This window comes from Poecilia reticulata, chromosome 17, assembly GCF_904066995.2.
Source record: "Poecilia reticulata chromosome 17, P_reticulata-male-v2, whole genome shotgun sequence".
Taxonomy (NCBI): domain Eukaryota; kingdom Metazoa; phylum Chordata; class Actinopteri; order Cyprinodontiformes; family Poeciliidae; genus Poecilia; species Poecilia reticulata.
This window is the reverse complement of record NC_088846.1, coordinates 17,600,466-17,620,478: the sequence shown is the minus strand read 5'-3', so window position 1 is coordinate 17,620,478 and position 20,013 is coordinate 17,600,466. Positions and strand designations below refer to the sequence as shown.

The following is a 20,013-nucleotide window of genomic DNA, read 5'->3' as shown; positions in this document are numbered from 1 at the left end:
CCCGCCTGAGGAGTCTAGAGGCAGCATTAGGGTCCTTTAACCCTAGCAATATGACAAATCCTTCTCCTTAGACCCCTTCATTGGGACATGTGTCAACATTTAATCTGTTATTCTATACTCCCGCGCTGCATTTCTGAGTTAAGACAACATTTAGAGAATAAATTGGGGGAAAGGGCAGTGGTACGAGCTGCGGCTTTGCAACTTGAACCTGCAACGGCTTAATTTATGTATCACCAAAGAGAAAAGGGATACAACACGGAGCGCTTCATCTGACCATGGAAGCAGTCTCTTCTTTAGTGCTGGTTTCTATTTTAGAATTCTTATATGGGAATCAAGAGTGTCTGATAGCAGCAGTCTGGGAAGGGCGGGTTTAGCCCTGGGATTTGTGGTCTTGTCTGACACTGTCTTTAGAAACAATTCCCAGCAAGGTGGACCAGAGCAGGGACTAAAGTGTCATGGGAAACGGTGCAATGTGTCCAACTTGATTTTCAGTGTTTCGCCGTGTTTCGACAGTTGGACTGAAATGTGAGCTGCGGAGGGATGTGGAAGGCTTCTTTGGGTGTCATCTGTATTCGAAAAGCAGGTGTTACGTCGCGAATCCCCAGATCTCCGTTCTAATCTCCCACCTTTCTTATGTGTGCCTCTCACATCTGATGAATGGTCATGTGAAACATTTCCTAACGTTTTGGGCAGAATTGTCAACTGCCTTACCAATTAGAAGTATTTTGTGTGGTGCATTCATACAGGTTTGCTCAGGCTAGTTGAAAAAAATTAGTGTTTTTAATCTTCTATGCCTGTTTTTATACATTTCTTTTGAAAAGCCTAACTCCACTGAAGTAAATCCTTCTCATTCCCTCCGGATATTGGATTATGGAGGCATCTCTCACTTTTGGGGGAAAAAACTTGACTCTAAAATCTTCTCTTTCTTTTCAAGATGTTGCCTACCAGTAGCACCGGGAATAAAACAACATAAAAAGACAAACAATCTTGAAGTACTCCTGCTGCGACCGTGGTGGGGGCACTCTTATTTAACTAAAGGCTACACCCTCCTTTATGCTGCAAAAGAAAGCGTCCCTGTCAAACTGAAACCCAGAACAATAGAGGCCAGCCTCAGGGAAACAGGGCCATTTGCATGCAGCTGTTTGCCGTTTCCAGGACCACAAAGGCCAATCAAAGAAGCCTTAATGGGAGATGACAAGCGTCAACCAGTGCCTTTGCTCTCTGTCTGTGCCAGGTCTCGTCATTCTCTCCTACCCTCCAAATATGGCCCAGTTTTTTTTTTTTTTTTTTTAAAGTTAAACATTCCTCCAGTCTTTTTGTGCCTCCCACTGCCTGATGGTGTGTAGTTGGAGCGGTCAAAGGTTGGTCATGACTGCAGACTTGAGAGCTCGCGTGCAGAGCAGCCAAGATGAACCTGAGCATGTGTGTTATGGTCCGCCACTTGTAGCTGGCAGACGGCAATATCGCAACACGAAAACGACATCATGTTCTCATATAATCTTCATAGATTTTTTTTTTTTTCTTACGTCACATGAGGGTATAATTGCAGAGGGTTTCAGATGCACCCATCTGAGCCACAGTGCCACTTCCAATTTCAAGGGTGTTGATAGAAAACAAAATATGTATTATGAGAGGGATTGTCGCCAGTGAATTATAGGCTGTCAGCTGGAGGAAAAAAGAAAAAAAAATAAAGCTCCCAGAATGCAACAGACTGAGCATCAGTACTGATCTTGCTTTGCTCTCTTGAGCTCAATAGATGGCTTAGCAGGCAGGTCAGGAGGAGAAATCTGAAAAGCTACTTTTCTGTGCAGCCACTCACTGACAGGAATGCATGATTAGGCCTGATGTCAACAAGAGCAGAAATGGGGATCAGAGCCAATTATCACTTTGTCAAAGTGGCTTCCATTGCAATATGTCTGGGTGGTCTCAATCGAATATGATGATACTAAGCGTTTTATTTGGCAAAAATATAATTTCATGATTTTTTTTACAACAGGAAAATTAGGGTCACTGTTATCACAATCTCTGTATGTAAAAACAGTATCTAGAGCTATGACATGGCATAAAGCGTAGGTTGAAGAATATTTGTAAACATACATCTGCGTTGCAGTATCAGTTTTTAACAATGAAACTTAGATTTTTCAGTGGGAACAAACACAGTAATAATAAAAAATCAGCTTAAGTTAATAGATAAAATTGTTTGGATACATACTGCTTTTTAAGAAATTGATAGTTATTCTAGTGATATTAATGTAGAAAAAAAACAGTTTTCACTTTAGGAAATATTTGCAAGGGGATCAAACTTGTACTGTTGAGTAAATTCTTGGATGGCTTCTTTTTACCTTTACTTGAGGAAAAACATGATGTAGAGCTACTCTTATAAATGTTGACTTGTTGACTGCTGTACCCAGCCTGGCTCTTTACATTTATATCCTTAAATAAAATTGAATAGAAATACGTTCTTGTTTGTGGATGCCTTACATAAACACAATATGAAAGCTCGTTCAGAGGGAAAATGGACAGAGCTGTGGCAGCTAAGGTTTTTAGACTTGCATGTAGGTTCATCCTCTAGCAGGACAGTAACCTTAAGAATACAATCAGGGCCACCTGCAATGCTTGTAGAGACCAATGTTGAGCGAATGTATGAATTTATCGACCGTCGACAATAGGCTGTGACCTGTTGCTTCATGCGTTGTTGCCAGTAAGACTGCAATGAGTAGCTTTTTTGAGAAAAGTTGCTAAAGGGAACTGGAAAGTCCCTAAATATATTGACAAGTTGGTAAGTTAGCAACAATTATACTATGCAATCTGCCTAACTAATATGACTTAGGTTGGTATTGTATTGGCATCCCACAAACAATATATATTTTTCAAAAACAGAGGGGTAAAATATTTAAAAAATATGTGGCATAGTGTAATTGTAGCCAAATAATTTGTTTGGTCATTTAAATTTTCCGCTTTACTTTCATTGCTTTTTGCTTATGTTTGTGGTGAATGGTTTAATTTAATGAATGAGTTGAAGAAATTTTTTTGATAACTGGATGCAGTTTTATAGGAATTTCACAATAGAAATTGCTGTTGAACTAAAATTTTAATAATGCATTTTACCATAGTAATCATTACAACCAACAACTTTTTCTGGTCTACAACATAAAGCCAGTATAGTGATGAAGTATAAGATTCAACTAAGTCTGAAATAGAGCACAAAACATTCATGTTTACCGTTTGTCCAACAGACCACATATTTTATGTTATGTTATGTTAAATATTGGCAGTGACACAGCAAAGATCACCCAGTCTGCGACTCACACCCACACAGGGTTTGCGTTATGAATTCCATCCTGCAGTTTTCCTGACACCATTTTCCCTACAGCTGGTGGCCTTCTGTCGCAATCTTCAACTGCTGCAAAGTTGATCAGTCAAACAAAGCACAGAGTGTGAGATGAAAAGCTTTTCATGCCTCCCTAGAACACGCTGCGCACAAACAACCTTCACTCCTTCTCAAGATCTTGCAAAACTTGTTTAAACCAAGGAAGTGCACACAGAATAGACACATCCAGAAACCTTTGTTGTCACAAGGTTTTTGCTTCAGAGCTTTGTCTAAACCCTGAGATCTTAGGCGACATCCTGTTCAGCCACCAAAAATATATTCCTTTGAATTTGGACTTTTCCTATCTACACAATGAAAAAAAAGTCTTCTTTACACATGGTATAGTGTTGTATTTTATTCAGATTTGTCATCGCATGCCTAGTTACAAGTTTACTAGACAAGCATTAATGAGACCAAGACTATGTGCAGTTTGGAGAGAAGGCGATTTGTTTTTTGGGCCGCCGGCACAGTCTAGGTGCTCCTAATTGATGTAGTGTTAGCCTATGACCAAAAAGATCTATACCAGAGAGGTGAGGGGTGGAGTCCAGCCAGCCACGAGCCTAATCAATCGCTAGTCTTCTGCTGACAGCAGCTTGCCATCATGCCATAGCGATCTGATAGATGGGCAGAGGCAGCGGTGGACTGCCGGAGAAAGAAACTTAGACAAGGCAGATGGCGCATGTGTCCGTGAGGATGTTTTTTTTTCTTTGCAGAAAGACGGTCTTTCTGCTTGGAATTTTAAAACCCCACAAGATACATTATTTCCGTCTGTTCTCTATAGCTGCCGTGATAAACCCGTCACTCCGTCCGTGAGGAATGGCAGGCGGGACGATCATTAGTCTTTGCAGTAAAGCCGCCAACTCCTCTCTCTGGGTTTTATCATCCACCATTCTGGACAGGTTTTCTGAAAGGTTTGGGTAATTGTCATGGTTATTGGGAAAGATGGAGTGACCCCGCAGCCCTTCACTTATGATTTGGCTGGACTGATTTCTTCTAATGAGGTGATAAACAGTCCAGCTAAGAACAATTTACTGGCTATTAGATGGATCATGGTTTCATAATGAAATGTCTAGAGGCCAAATGCCAGAGAAAATCTGCCATTAATTTCATATTTTGTTCTCTTGCTACTTCTCCTGGTGTGCCTGGAACTTTTTTCTAATATGCAATGACTCTTTCGGTATATTTTTAAGAGCGAATGTTTTACAGATGCCATTTTTCTCCTTTTTGCTGCTGCGGCGTGTGCAGGCTTACACAGACTATCATTATGACTGAGCTAGGCACAGAAAAGCTGAAATGACTTGCAGACATGTTGGTCAGGTTTTTAAGGACAGGAATTTCGAGCCAGAATCACTTCAGCTCTGAGCAGTTCAAACAATGCTAATTGCGCAGGACCCTGCCTATCAAAAGTGTGAGGATAATTAAAGCATGGGGGCAAAGTGAACCCGGGGTGGTAAGTGTTAGTACATGACAATGGTGGGGAGCCAATGGGAGCAGGAAAAAGGTAACAGGCTGAAAGGAGGGCTAATTAGGAGAGAGCAGTGTAGAAAATACAAATGGTAGCTGCTCCCTCAGGGGCCTGCCGGCGCTGAAAACAACGACGATTATTGACAGTTCATGCAGAGCTCTACTTGCTCGTCTTTAATGGAGCACATTTCCATGTTCTGCTTAGATTTTACCAAATTGTTTTCTCAGAATTGCAGACAGTTCTAGTTTTTTTTTTGACTGGATCACTTTAACTGCAGTTAATGGATTTATTTTTCTTCCTTACAGTGGATATAAAAAGACTATATGCCTGTGTTAAAATTTCAGACTTTTTGGATGTGAAGTGTACAAGCTCTTAAACTAGTACTTTGTGGGAGCACTTGTTCATTCAGATTCAGCATCTGTTGTTCTTGTGCACACACCTGTCATCATTTCTAATAAGTCAAATAAATTTTTGATAAAAATCAGCAGTATTTCAGTTATATCTATCTTTTTTTTAAATAACCTTGGCAGATTTAGAGCCAAATACATATTTTAACATTATGTTTCTTTTTTAGAGTAACTTGGACTTTTGGTCATAATCTCAAGACATGGTAAAGGCACTATCATGCTGTAGGATTACTTTTCTTCAGTTGAACCTAGACTTTTTCTAAAGACAGATGACGTTCAGATGACGTTCTGCGTAGTTCTAAATACCACTCAGCTGTGATGTAAAACCTTCTGGTCTATGTTAAATAAAAGCACAAACCACAATCAGTGCTTTACCAGCAGAAATATAAGGTTTTAGAAAAGACCTGGCAGTAATTTGGAATAAATCTGACAGGAAATCCGTGGGGTTACTGATGAAGCTTGTGGACAATAGCTCTCATTTCAATCTGTTAGATTAACCCAAATCTATCAAATCCTGACAAGTCTAGAATTCAGACACCTATATTATGCAGTTTGATTGTGTGGGATAGACATAACATTTTGAAATTTTGCGTGGCTCCAGTTTTGACCAAACTTCTCAGTGCTTAACAGAGACACCTTTTGTAGGGTAATTTCCTCTGAAGTGATTTAGACATCGGTAAACTGTATAATTTTCTTCTTAAATGTTATATAGTTTAGGAAAAGAGTTATTTGGCAATTGTCCTTTCTACTGGGCTTCATCCATTGGTCACGTGTCCTATGTGGACTTCACACTGTCCCTTGTCTGATTGGCCCCCCCATATTTTTCAGAATCCCACTTCATTCAGGTGGTACTCTGCCTCTCTTTGTGTCCTTCTTTTCAAATCAAACAGAGTAAAAAAAGAGAAATAAATTAAAGGGTCTGTATGATAATAAAGCTGTTCTCAATCCAACTGGATTTGGTCCTACTGGTGGATGCTCTCTGTTGGTGGAGACCATCTCAAATCACTCTTGGCCTTTACATCTGCTGAGGAATTTATTAGATCTCAGATGATTTAAAAATTTGACAGGCCTGACCACAGAGCAATGGAGAAATGAATTGTTTTTCATCGTTCCCCCATTCCTGGGTTGCGTGTAACGGCCCCTCTATTTAAAACTGTGGTAAACATTGGACTGCTGTGGCCTATTCGGAGCTTGCCAGCAAATTTTTACAGCATGATGTGCGGTCTTATTGTGCTGGTGCAGTGATCCCTTAACCTATTAATTTAGTGATGCGCTTTTTTTGTCTTTGTGTGCGTTTCTCTTTTCCCTCCATCGTCAGGCTTCAGCCGTGCGGCCTTGCCTTTTGGGTTGGTCAGGAGAGAGCTCTCGTGTGAAGGATACGCGATTGATCTCCGTTGCCCTGGGAGTGATGTCATCATGATCGAGACGGCCAACTATGGCCGCACTGACGACAAGATCTGCGATGCTGACCCGTTCCAGATGGAGAATGTCAACTGTTACCTCCCCGATGCCTACAAGATTATATCGCAAAGGTAAAACACCGGGGGGGAGAGCAGGGATTCCATTTCACAAACACAACCAGGAGTTAGGCAGAAAAAGCATGGCCTTTTTTTTTTTTGTCTGGAATATTGCTGAACTCTTTATTGCTGTAATATTTTTTTACATTTCGGCATGTACTTCTTCAGATGGATATGCTTTTGTGAATTGTCATTATCATTATTTCTTTTCCTAGTGCATCTCAATTATCCGAATTTCATATAAAAATGTATTTAATCCAGTAATTCAATTCAAAAGCAAGACTGACATTATAATGATTCATTCTACACCGAGTGATGAATTTCAAGTCTTTATTTCTTTTAATTTTGATGATTATGACTCATAACTTATAAAAATTAAGACATAGTTTCCCAGAAATTGAAATGTTTCATTATATAAACATGTTATGTTATGGCCATGTTACAGTCTGTACAATTATGGAGAGAACTGCTGACATGGCAGTTGTCCAGCAAACAGTCACTGACTCGTTCCAGAATGATGTCATTAAAATGTCATTATTTACTTTCATAATGACATACTTTAGTCAGTGTCCTTGAAGCACCTTTTTCTGTTTCCTGCCACTCAACTTTTTCTAATAAAACTGAATGCAGGAGTCTGTGAACAGTCAAATTTTAAGCAATGATGTTTCCGCTTGTTGGTGGATGGTGTCAATCACTGCTAGCTAAAAAAAACTGTAAAGTCACCTAATTTTCATGTAAGTCATGTTATTTCTTGTTTGAAAATTATCTTTAATTAATTTAACATAAAATTATTCATTTCTGAATTTTGAGTTTTTGTTACTTTTAAGCCATATTTCTCAAAATAACAGATATAACATTTCAAATGTATCCCATTACGTATAAGGAATCAATATAATATATATTTACTTTTTTAGTTTAAATACTGGAGTACATGAACTTTTTTCCTGGCATTACTATCTGTTAAAATTCACATGTGCTTTTGACCTCAATTATGTTGCTCTGGTTTGTATTGGTGCAAAAAAACTCTCTTTTCTGGTATGCTTATCTAACATTTTTTGCATACAATATTCAAATATCTTGCACGATTATGTTACTAAACAGCAGTAGACAAGCCTGACCTACAAACTTCACATTTCAGGCAGATCAGGACCAGTGTGTGTTGTGTGTCCTTGGCGCCTTTTAGACTCTGCAGAGCTTTTTTCATGCACAAAACACTATGCAATGCGCCGAAAGCTAATACGTATAGACAGCTGAATGTGTTCAAGCAAAATGGCGCCATCTTACACCCTTCAAATTCCAGGTTTTGCCATCTCTTGCCAAATTATGTGGATGACATTTAAAATCTTTAAAAAAGTGTTGCGCAGATTAATTCTTGACAGGCAGGAAGTGACATCCATGCAACGGAGCTCTTCACACCAGCTGCGTGTTGTTGCTTCTGTTTGAGTCATAATCGGAGTAGCTCAGGGAGGCGACCGCCAGTCACATGAACACCCTCCTAATACCCTATCTGGAACACTGCACTTGCTTTGTTCAAACACTTGTAGTGCATTGAAGTGGCTTTGCCTCAGGTAGCGAGCGGTGCCCATCATCGTGCCTTTTATCCTGGTTACCCTCTCACAGGATGCCGCCTCATTGTCAAACGACAGCACAGCAACACTTCAGCTCGACTGCTGCTTGCCCCTAGAGGTGTGTGTGTGTGTTTTTAAAGGGCACTGGATGAGCTATTCATAAACAGTAACGACCACTGTTCACTGTCTAATGCGCCGCTCTGTCTTAACCTGCAGCCTCTTTAAAGCTGGCTTTTGAGCATCATTGCCCACCATGTCAGACCTTTGGGATTTTTACATGCCTCATTTTCTCCTGTTTACTCCCATGAGATGCAGCTCCACAGAAGAGCTTCATGAATACATCAGGTCCTGCTGTCTTTCTAAATCTACACCGCAGTCCCAGTGCAGTTGTACAGTGTAACGCTGCAGACGCTTTCCATGCCTTTTGCTTTCACTGACCACCGCAACACTTTTGTTGACAAGTCGAGACCCACACTGGGTGGGGATTTACTTCAAACCTACAGTCAGGTGAAAATTAAAACACCCCACAACAGCCCATGTTTTTACTTCATATTTGGGCATATGGATATTTAATGTCAAATTCAAGTAATACCCCTAACAAAACAACAATATTGAGCGAAACACATTTTTAAAACCTTGAAAATGCGATATAATTTCTGGTAAGAAATAAATAACATCCCCACATTTATTCTTTCTTAGAATGGTTAGAAAAGTTTATTGGTATTTTGAAAAAAGATTTAGTTTGGTGTGGCTGATGAGGCTGTTGAAGTGAGAGAGCATTACGGGAGGATCTGTCTAAAACATTCAGAAATATGTTGTTGCATCTTACGTGTCTAACTAAAATAAGGCCTCACAATAATTACAAATTTACTATTCCATGGTATGGGAAATAGTCTACAAGTGAACAACATCCAACATGGTCTGGTCTGCCCCATCTAAGAAAGTCCCCCTTTTAGTGGACTGTAAGATGCCAAAAGAAGTCTCTGGCTATATGTCATCAATGAACCTGCTGCTGGCCTTTGCAGCTGTTGCTATGAAAAATAAATACCTGCATAAAAAGAGAAAGACTGCGTAAGTTTAACTTTCACGGGAGGTGTGCAAAGAAGAATACTTTCATTAAAATAAATAAATAAACCAAAGCCACACTGAGATTTTCCAAGGATAGCCCAGACAAAGACCAGAACTTTCTGGATGTTGTTCTTTGAACAGATGAATGTAATATTGAGAGGTGCGTGGTGAAAATGTGAGACCCTCTCTAAAGCAGTTGTTAGTGAAGCAGAAACTGGACCCTGTGACATGACAATGACTCAAAACATGCTGGTAAAATCTGTCAAGGACTAGCTGAAATGAAAAATGCCTCTCTGAGTCAAAGCCTAGATCTTGAACTGATTGAGGTGCTGTGGGGTGACTTGAAACAGGCTGTACATGCAAGAAACTCTTCAAACATCTTACCGTTGAAAGTGAGGAGTGGGTCTAACTTTGCTCAGATTAATTTCTACAAGAAGCATCTCTGAAGTTTTTTTCAGCCAGTGGGGTAAGGCTAGCTTTTAGAAGGTAGTGTGTCCTAAAGTTTTCCTCATTTTTATTCTTTTGTTTAATGAGTAAAAGCAAGGACATTTTTGCTATTTAATTTCAGTTGAATCACTTTAATTTTCAGAAATAAAGAAAATGCAATTAGACACCAAGATTTCGGCATTTCTTAATAAATAACTTAATATTTATTTGGGCGTCCTATTTTTTTCACATGCCTGAATATTGATCCAGGTTCCCAGGAAATAATGGTTTTGAAAGGAGCCTTTTGCCACAATGATCGTAAGGATTCAGATTAGAGGGAAAGGGCTCCTGATCGTAATTAAAGGTGATGTGATAAATGGCGACGTTAAACCAGCCGCAAATCTTCCAGAGGCCAATCAGCGCTCCATTGGTGTGCAGCAAACTAGAATGTGGGTATTTTAACTCTATCACAATGGACCAGTCAATACTGTCAGGATTAACAAAAGGCAACAGCCCCACAGACGGATAAACAAACACATTAAACAAGAGCGGGTAGATGGAAACAGTTGGAGGTCTGCATCTCAGACTGGCAGTTTCTGGAAATTGCGACAGAGAGCATTCGTCAAGAACTGTTTTTTTTTTTTTTTTCTTCCCCCACAACAAAAATTACTAGACAGGAATCAAATAGATTGATTTTTGCACGACAGCTACATCAGAGGGTTTTGTCAAGAAGAACATTTAGTTGAAAGTTTTGTAAAGAAAGTGCCGCAACCTCTGGTCACATTGCTTAATATTCAGGTCCTCATTCCTTTAGAAACGCGTCGTGAATGGACTGCGAATTTGACCTTTCCGTCTCTCGACCGGAGCAGGTGCAAAAACTGTTCACTTGTAAAAAATTATGATCTAAATACACTTTTCGTCTCTCTGCCTTCCATTACTTCATTTGAATCACAACCTCTTCTCTGACCCTTTAAAACTACCAGAATGAATCTTTTATCTGGTCAAAGGTGCAGCTCTCTGAGAGAAAGCGAGTGGAATTCAAACACTTGACTGCCGTGAGACTGTTCAGTGCACATCGCACGCTGGGATTTGCTGCTGTTATAAACAGACCGTCAGAACCCTTAGCAACAACACCTGCTCCTAAAACACAAAGGCATCTCCAAATTACTGTGAAGGAAAACGCTGCGGTGAGCGGTTCCTGCATAAAAATAATTTTTAGTGATGGAAAAAAAGCTTTTTCTATTGGTTCTGACATGTATACAAATCAATATTTCATGTTTACCAAAGATCAAATGGTGTAATATGATAGGTGTTCTCTTGTACTGGTTAACCAACAGAGAATGATCATCTAACAAAACATTTTTCCTGTCTTTTTAACTCACAGCCTTAGTTTTCTGGTCTGCAAACTAAACAGTTTGATTTGGTCTCATTGCTCACATCAAGTCAGCCGAACACAACCTGCTTAGTACAACAAAGAACTCATAAATAGCCAGAAATGCTTCCCTTCGGAGCCGCTAAGAACCAGAAGTGGAGCTGAAGCTTGGGTGAATATTTATTAGATGTGTGCCTTTGTGTGTTCTTTTGTCCTGCAGGTCAGCTGCAGTGTGGCACAAAGTCAACCACAGTAAAAATTGCAGATGAATATTCAGTGTTTTTTTATTATTGATTTATCACCACCTTTATAATTTATCTGGAGTTTAAATTTCCTGCTAGTTGAGATGAAGCTCATAGTTTCTTCCTTAACACACTTAATGACAGATTTATAAAGAAAAAAACACCATAGGAGTGCACAGAAACATTTAACCCATGAGACTATGCATGATGTTCACAAGGTTTTAAACAAATTTTTTGTAAATCTAAGAATGCAAATAAAGATTTTTGCAAATTCTGTTTCTTTTCCATGCTTGTGCTTTTTAATTCTAAGAAGAGACGATTAGGATTGAAAATCATCCCTTTTTTGAATTTTAACAGATTTCAATCTGTTAAAAGGTTGGGTATTAATTTTATATATTATATATATAAAATTATATATATTATATATATATATATATATATATATATATATATATATATATATATATATATATATATATATATATATATATATATATATATTATATATATATATATATATATATATATATATATATATATATATATAATATTATATATATATATATTATATATATTATATATATATATATATATATATATATATTATATATATATTATATATATTAATACAATTTATTAATATAAATTTTATATTAATAAGGTCTTATTAATATAAAAAATAAACTCTATGGTGGAGCATTATCCAGTTTAGTTTAGATTAATCAAGTATTTTATGGTTTGAACTACAGATGATCAAATACAGAAACGACTCAGCTTTTTATTTAGCACCTATAGCAAAGCTGTAAAGCACATGCTATCTTTAGTTGTGTTAGCAGCTAATGGTTTCTCTTGTTGGTAAATGTGGAGTTCAGGTGTGATCACTGTAGCCTCCATGTTTTGCAGGTTGTTTGCATCTTATCTACCACTGTCAACAATTACCCAAAATATTGCCAAAAAAGGGATATAAAACTGATGAAAGTTTCTTAATCTGTTCTAAAGCATTGTTTCAAATTGACCTTGAACCATCACAATGCCTTGGTTGATGGCACTATTGCCTGCTGATGCATTTTCAACACAACCAAATAATAATCTATTGCCCAATTATGCTTAATTTTGCTGATCGGCACTCTACCTGAATTTATATCCATCCTGTTTGCTGCATTGAAATTATATAGTGAGATTACGTTTTTTTTCCAAATATTTCAAAGCCTATTTCCTATCACTTGCAGCTATTGACTTTAAAATCTCTGCACCCAGAATGAAGTGGAACATTTTTGGGTGAATTTGAGGTGATCCAGCATGCCCCACACACTGTCAATCAGATCACATTTTCATGCAGTGACCCTTCCTCCCTTGCGGCAGTTCTCTTGAACATTTGCTACGCTGGAGCTACAAACGTTGCTTCTCTATAAGCACAGCTGGCAGCATATTGGCACTGAAGTTTAGACCATAGCTGGCTCTTTCTAAAAATCCTTTGTTAATTGTGCATGGTTTTAATAAGGTGTAGTAGTTGTATGGCATTAACTTTGAAGTACAGGCAGGGTGCTACAAAGAAATTGCATGTGCACTTACGAGCAAAAGTTTCATGCTGGATTTACATGTGTGCTTACCTGCTTTTTAAAATCCATTAACTTAGTCTTACATGGATGGTTCTGTTCATCCGTCATATTTTTGTTTTGTTTTGTTTTTGCAGTGATAAATTGTCCTAAACCTGTTACTGTTGTCCCCTGTTCAGATATATGTTCAACTTGCATCTCTGCCTCTGACTTTTTTTTCTTTCTTTTTTTTTTTTTTTTAAATATTTATCTCAAACCTGCACATTGTTAAACGTTTCTTTTTCGGTGCCAGTTTTCATCTTGTTTGCCTCTCTTGCTGACATCATTCTCAATCCCTGGGCCTGAAGAGAGCTCGATTGAAGTGGAGCCAATTTCACCCTATACAGTATTTACACAAACTCGATCTTTTGCTGTTCTTCTATTTTATTTTATTTTTTTCCCCTCTTGCTGCCTCTTGACTTGAACTTTTTTTTAACACCCAGAAACATGTGCTAGCACACGCACACACACACACACACACACACACACATACCCAATGTCTCTGCAATTCACACATCATACTGTTATTTCACTGAGGGACACCATATCATGCTGAAAGGCAAATAACCTTTCATGGAGTTGACACATTCATGTCTTGTTTGGGCATACATGCAGAGGAGCTGCTCTGTTGTACTCGAGGCCACCCATTCCAGTCCAGTGCATGTCACCACCACCTGTCGCGTGTGTTTTAATGAATGTCCTCTCTTCCAATAGCAGCCTGAAGACAGTAATTCCCAACATGCCTTGTAGCTGCTCTCTCGCTCTGTCATTCATGCCATCGCCTTCATTTACTCGCCCCTTTAATGCTCTCATTCCTCTCCCTCCTCGTTCGCCAAGGTTTGAAACTAGAATGCATAAGTAACAGTCGAGCCCGGGATTTCATCAATGTCACTGAGGCTGCTACAATGAAGCGCTCCCTCCTTTTGTGTTGTTAATGTTGTCTCATGCGGAGTACTCTTACTGTGGGTAGTCATGATGAAATCTCTGGTCAATCTTTTTTTTCCCCTAGGTGCAACAACCGTACGCAGTGTGTGGTTGTCACTGGCTCTGATGTCTTTCCCGATCCATGCCCTGGCACCTACAAGTACTTAGAGGTCCAGTATGAGTGTGTTCCCTATAGTAAGTATCGCCACCCCAATCTCATACAGAAATCTTTGTTGTGTAAAATCAAAGTGTCTGATGTGACTGCAGCCTCTCTTTGTTAGCTCTTACAGATGACTCTTCAACTCTTTTATCTGGAATAACACTGTGTTAATTATGACCTAAAGCTAGATGGACTTGGAATGTTTCTTAGGTATTTAAAATTGAGCTTTTCCAGTTATAAAAAGAAAAAGCACACATTTTTCCTGTTCCCTTATTGGAAGTCTAGTCATGCAGATGTGATTTTATTTGACTTTATTTGAGATGTGAGATATTTTATGTAATAAATGCTGATTTTTGTTGGCTGTAAGTAAATGCCAAACAAGTGGCAAAATAGAAGTTGATTAAAAAGAAACGTGCACCCAGAGAGGCATACAATGGTATGAGTCATACAATATAAGAAATAAGAAAGAAAACAAATGTTTCACAAATGGTATTTGCACAAAAAAAAATCTAACAAAGCTCTGTAACGCAATCTAACTGAGTTTATTTAAAACAGAAAAGAAACATTCCCACTACTGCTAAAACAAAATATTGATTTTTTTTTCCTAATTTGTATTAATATTATCTATACGATTTATTTATTGTAGTTTAATCTTGATTCAGTAGAGTATTACCCCCTTTTTGCTTTTAATGTTGCAGCTTATTAACTATAGTTTTAAAATGTTGTTCTGCTTATAGAGTTCAGGGATAACATCTTTCAAAAACTGGTTTTTGCATGTGAAAATACTTCCAAACAGCTGAATTAGTTTTTTTTTAAGAGAAGGAAAAACTATTCCACATTAAGGTAACCTACAGTTCTCAGGGTCTGCCAGCTTGTTAAATTTAGTTTAAACCCCAGGAACAGCATGATATATGGTTTTACAAAGCTTTGGTATACCTGGTCCCAGCCTACATTATTTTTAAGTCATTTTTTAGATAATGTTCAAGATGGAACCAATATGCAAATGTTCTGTCCATCTTCACGACTGCAACTTGCCAAAGTAAATTATCACCACATTAAGAGTTGTGTGTCCACGGTTAGGGGTATTTAACTGACAAATTACACATAAATGGCAATTTAACCCCCCCCCCCAAAGATTAACAAATAAGCTAACAGAAAACAGTTTATTCCCCAAAGGCATCTGTTACATAATTGCACTTTAAGTGACCAAAAGTTTCCACTTATTAACATGTACGACTCTGACTGGCATAGAGAATGCTCCAAACTGCAGAAAGTTATTCAAAACCTTTTTTTTTTTTGCTTTTTGTTTTTGTTTTTTTTTCTTCTTTTTTTTTGTTTCCTGTTAGCAAATTTTCACCCTATTTATGACATTTCCCGGTAACAGTCGGTAACCTATAACGCTGTCCGAGGTCACTGCTCAGCCTTGTTTATTTTTTCTAAAACCAACTAATGGAAACATGCTTAATTTGCATGCTCATTTTGTACCTGACAGCGACATAGAAGCCTGGTTACTGGCATGCCAATTATCAACCGTGGAAGCTGAACTTTCACTAACAGATTGTAAATCTACTGCAAGATTCAAAATTTTGTTGTAGTCAGTTTAATTTTTTTAACGTAACTGTGCAGGCTGAGCACAGCGACACAAATTAGCACGTCAAACTCATCAGTTTTAATTTTTGCGAAAAGACGACTGTAAATGTCTTCACGGATTGCTGCGAACATTATCTGGCTGCGTAAGATATCATTTATTCTAGTTTGCAGTGTTTTTAAGTTTAGCTTTGGCTCGGGGTTTTTAAATTAAATCTTCACGTTTTAGTCATGTATCATTTTAGTTTCAACCACTAAAGCAAAACCGAGTCAGATTGAAGCAGAGGTTCCACATGATTCAATTTCCACTGAGGGATTTCACTGGGGACTTAGACGTGATAAATGGTTGTTGATGTGTCCCCATCGCCGTCTATCCCAGACTCTGCTTCAACGGCAGTAAATGCATCTCTGGTTTACAGTATGACGCTCATATAGATCAAATTGAGTTTTTCATTGGCCGTATCTTTTCTTAAAAAGCATTGCTGGTTCTGCGGTTAATCCTCAGACCTTACTGTGATCAGTTTACTTTGGAACTACTTTCCACCGAACAAATAGCTTCTGCTTTTCCCTTTTTTTTTTCTTTTTTTCTTTTTTATAAACTCAGTCTTACATATTTGTGGTTCAGTTGAAAATCTCAGGGGTATATATTTCTACAGCTTGACAAATAAAGCTGAAGCTATCTGCATGACTAGATATTAATAAGGGTTGGAGACGCAATGTTTTCTCACAGTTTCCGTTGGCTGACTTTTGGATTGTCTTTTACTGAAATCAGAATGTATGGCGTTATTTAGTGCTCTTGTTGATCCATAACACAAAGGATCCTACTGTAAAATCTGTTTAATTGCCTAAAATTTAAAAGAATGCTCTGCATTTTTCCTGAGGTTAAACTGAATTGTTACACTTATCACAACTCTCTTCTTCTACAGTTTTTTTTATCATCTTTGCTGCAAATATGTTTATAACAGTCACTATTTTATAGTTAATCCAGCTTTAAACGGATGCCTAGAGTAGTTCATATGAATTCAGCTTTATCTGAGCTTACTCCATATATTAAGTGCTGAAATGTAAACCTTTAGAAATACTCACTCTTCTTTCCCCTCTTCTTTCAAACAGACCTTCCTTTCACCTCCTGTTCCCCACCAGTACTAACTCTTTCTATTTTTTTTCTTTTAATTTTCAACCTTTTTTCATATTGTCTGCAGCCTCTTCAAAGCACCGAAGCACATGCAGCTGCATTTCTAAGGAACGCCCATTAGGCTATCATCAATCACCTCGTGCGCTGCCAGCTCGTTTAAGCGTTGGTAACTTTAGTGTCGTGTTTTACGCATGTGGGCGAGCAGATCTAGAAATCCAGCGTTTCGTTTGTGTTTAGAAAAGTTTGAACAATTTCCACCCTCAGCCAAGACATGCCAGAAATAACTCCGATGCTGTGTTGACTGTTCTCCATCGTAATATGACCAGGACTTTGGATTTTTTATTTTATTTTTTTTATAAATTTTCTCCATCTCTTGCTGCTTAGGGGAGAAGCATTCTTTGAGGAATTTATTCAGCTTTTACTGTACAAACTGTTGTTTTGTTGGCAGATAAAGGCAATGGAAATGAGTAGTTTATTGGGAAGTGCGATACATGGCTTGTCTCTTGCCATAACTTCTCTGTTTTTAATTCTAGGATGAGACATCGCTCTAACAAACTTTTTTTTTTTTTTGCTCTTCCTCTAAGATCTCCTATCCCAGCCAGCTGAATGGTTCATTTCACACTCACACCCTCCAACTAATTTTCTTTCTTTATATCTACTAGTTAACTCATGATAACATTTCTCTTCCTCTTGCACTCTTTTTTTTTTTTTTGCTTTCTTTTCCAATGCCTGAAATAGAAGTGGAGCAAAAAGGTAAATGAGTGCTCTGGTCCTTCCCTCTCTTTACCCCTCCACCCCTCCACCCCCCACCCTTTCGGCCTCTTGTTCTGTGGTGTTGAGTACAGCTCCCCTCACGTCACACCCCCTTCCACCTCTCTCCTCCCTTCCTGATTGCCTTTTCCTGTCAAATTGTAAACCCATAGGAGGATGGTTTGCACCCATGGAACCCAAACGATTTGCAGAATGAAATTTCAAATGACAACCATGGTCACCAGACCAAGTTCTCTTCTCGATACGAAAGAAAACACTGACTGTTTTTGGTGTCCATTCATTCCTTGGACCCCCTCGTAAGCAGTGTAACCCCCACCCCCCTCCCCGACTTCTCCGAAGAATGACTAGTTGTGTGTATACCTCTTAATTGGCTCAGTCTCAGTTTGCCTGGCCCGAGTTCTGCTGCACCCATAGCACGTGATGTGAAATAGCAGTGATGGCTGAGTGAGTTTGGCACCATCTGCAAAAAAAAAAAAAAAAAAAAATGTTTGAGGACGGGAAAACAAAATTTCCCTGTCTTTCCTTTCTCTTTTTTTTTATCCAGAACAAATTAATTTGTATTGGAACCTTGCCGTGGCCTCCCTCACCCATCAGTGGTTACTCTTGTCTTTTGCCACAGAAGTAGTGAAAATCCTTTGCCTCTGTTGTTTCTATTTATTCCCTCAACCTCCACTTTCATTTTTTTTTTTTAGTTTGTTTTACCTTTGCTTTGCTGCCGCCACCACTACCATCCGACAACCTGTTGTTCACTCTTACCACGAGATGTAAAGTCTGTTCCCTTTCCCTCTTGTTACTTAATGACCCTCAGTCATGTGAGAGTGCATGTGCAGTGTGTCCGTATGTACAGTGGATATAAAAAAGTGCATACACCACTGTTAGAATGCCAGGTTTTTGTGGCATAATTAATGAGACCATGACAGATCACTTGAAAACTTTTTCTACCTTAAGTGTGATTTTTATCTTGTACCATTTAATTGAGAAAGTTACGCTTGAAGGAGAAACAGAAACAAGAATATAAAAGCTGGAATGACCTGGTTTAGTACCAAATCTGAAACCGATAGTTTGTTCAATCCCTGCAGCCATTTATGATTCAATTTCAGCATTCTCTGTTTTTTGGCCTTGTAGACGCTCTCAAAGCCAACATCAGATTGTGAGGGCATCTTTTGTCCCTCCTCTCTTCATGCGACCACAGAGATTTCTGTCTGGCTTGGCTATTTTAAGATAACATTTTTGCTGGTGAAGCCTTTTTTTTTTTTTGTATTCTATAATCTTCAAGCTTTGACTCATAAGTGTTTAGGCTCAAAACTGTCTGGCACCTTCCCAAAAAGTCTAGTACTCTAAGCAAAAGCATGATGCTGCCACCAGCATATTCTACTGTAATGATTGTGTTTTAATTAACTTTTTCAACTGTGCCAAAGGTTCAGATTTAGTTTGATCAATCCGGAAATGTGGAGCACACTGGAAATTGTTGCCACATATAAAATAGAACCAAGCACAAGGACTAACCAGAAATTTTTGCAGTTAACTCAAATCTTTCAATTTTTCTGGGAGACTCTTGGTAGCATCTTCAACCAGTTTCTCTCTTGTCTTTCTATCAGTTATGAAACATGCAGTTTTTGCCAAGGATCTGTTGTCTATATTGTCTGCAATTATTGACAACTGTCTTTGTGATACCAGATACTATGTATGATGAGATATTTTATGACATATCTGCTTACTTTGTCTTTACCTAGAGGATTGAATTAAGCAAAGTCAGTAGAATTGGCCTTATATGGCTGAAGTTTATTTGTTATCCATCAGATTCACTCTTAACTGATGGGAGGTGTAAACACAAGAATACTGGATACTGGAATTGAATTAAAAAGTGGTTCAATATAGTATTAGATTCAAGGTGTGCATACCATTTTCCAAAAGATTTGAATATTTTTCATTTGAATTGTAAAAAAAAAAATAATAATAATACTTACCATACAAAGGGTGGAAAAAGTTTGGAAATGATTTTTAATAATCTCCTAAAACCCTGACATTTTAATCAGCCTATTTTTACTTTTATAGCCACTGTACCCAGCTGTTCATGTGGCATTTGACATTTGAAGAAGCCTTTCTGGTGTTGGATGAAAAAAAAGAAAAGAAAAAAAAAGCACACAAAACAAAGCACTGTGAATTCTCCTTTCGCCACTTCCCGTGTCTTTCGTTTGCAGGACTTTAAAACTTTTTCGGTTCACATTTTATTTGTTTTGTCCCCGGTACAGTGTAGCAGCAGCCCCTTGAGAAGCAAGTTCTATTAACCTCACATTTTTCATCCTGAGTAGTTACTTTGACACGTACATTTGTTTTCCTCCCCCCTTTCCCCGTCTCATTAGTACAAAAACACTAGTCAAAAGCTTCAAAGTCCCTGATCTTTTT

The 20,013-nt window shown here is 38.2% G+C and overlaps 1 protein-coding gene across 14 annotated transcripts in view; it reads left to right on the top strand.

Moving 5' to 3' along the window:
- The window catches only part of adgrl2b.1 (adhesion G protein-coupled receptor L2b, tandem duplicate 1), a 124,527-nt gene that overhangs the window by 45,770 nt on the left and 58,744 nt on the right, over nucleotides 1–20,013 (top strand). For 9 of the 14 annotated variants that reach the window (XM_081598692.1, XM_081598699.1, XM_081598688.1 and 6 more), the window contains exons 3-5: nucleotides 6,561–6,774; nucleotides 14,040–14,149; nucleotides 17,575–17,589. In XM_081598692.1, coding sequence (XP_081454818.1) covers nucleotides 6,561–6,774; nucleotides 14,040–14,149; nucleotides 17,575–17,589 — 339 coding nt within the window. The remainder of the gene's footprint in view (nucleotides 1–6,560; nucleotides 6,775–14,039; nucleotides 14,150–17,574; nucleotides 17,590–20,013) is intronic. The other 5 variants (XM_081598701.1, XM_081598700.1, XM_081598702.1 and 2 more) reach the window with 2 other exon arrangements.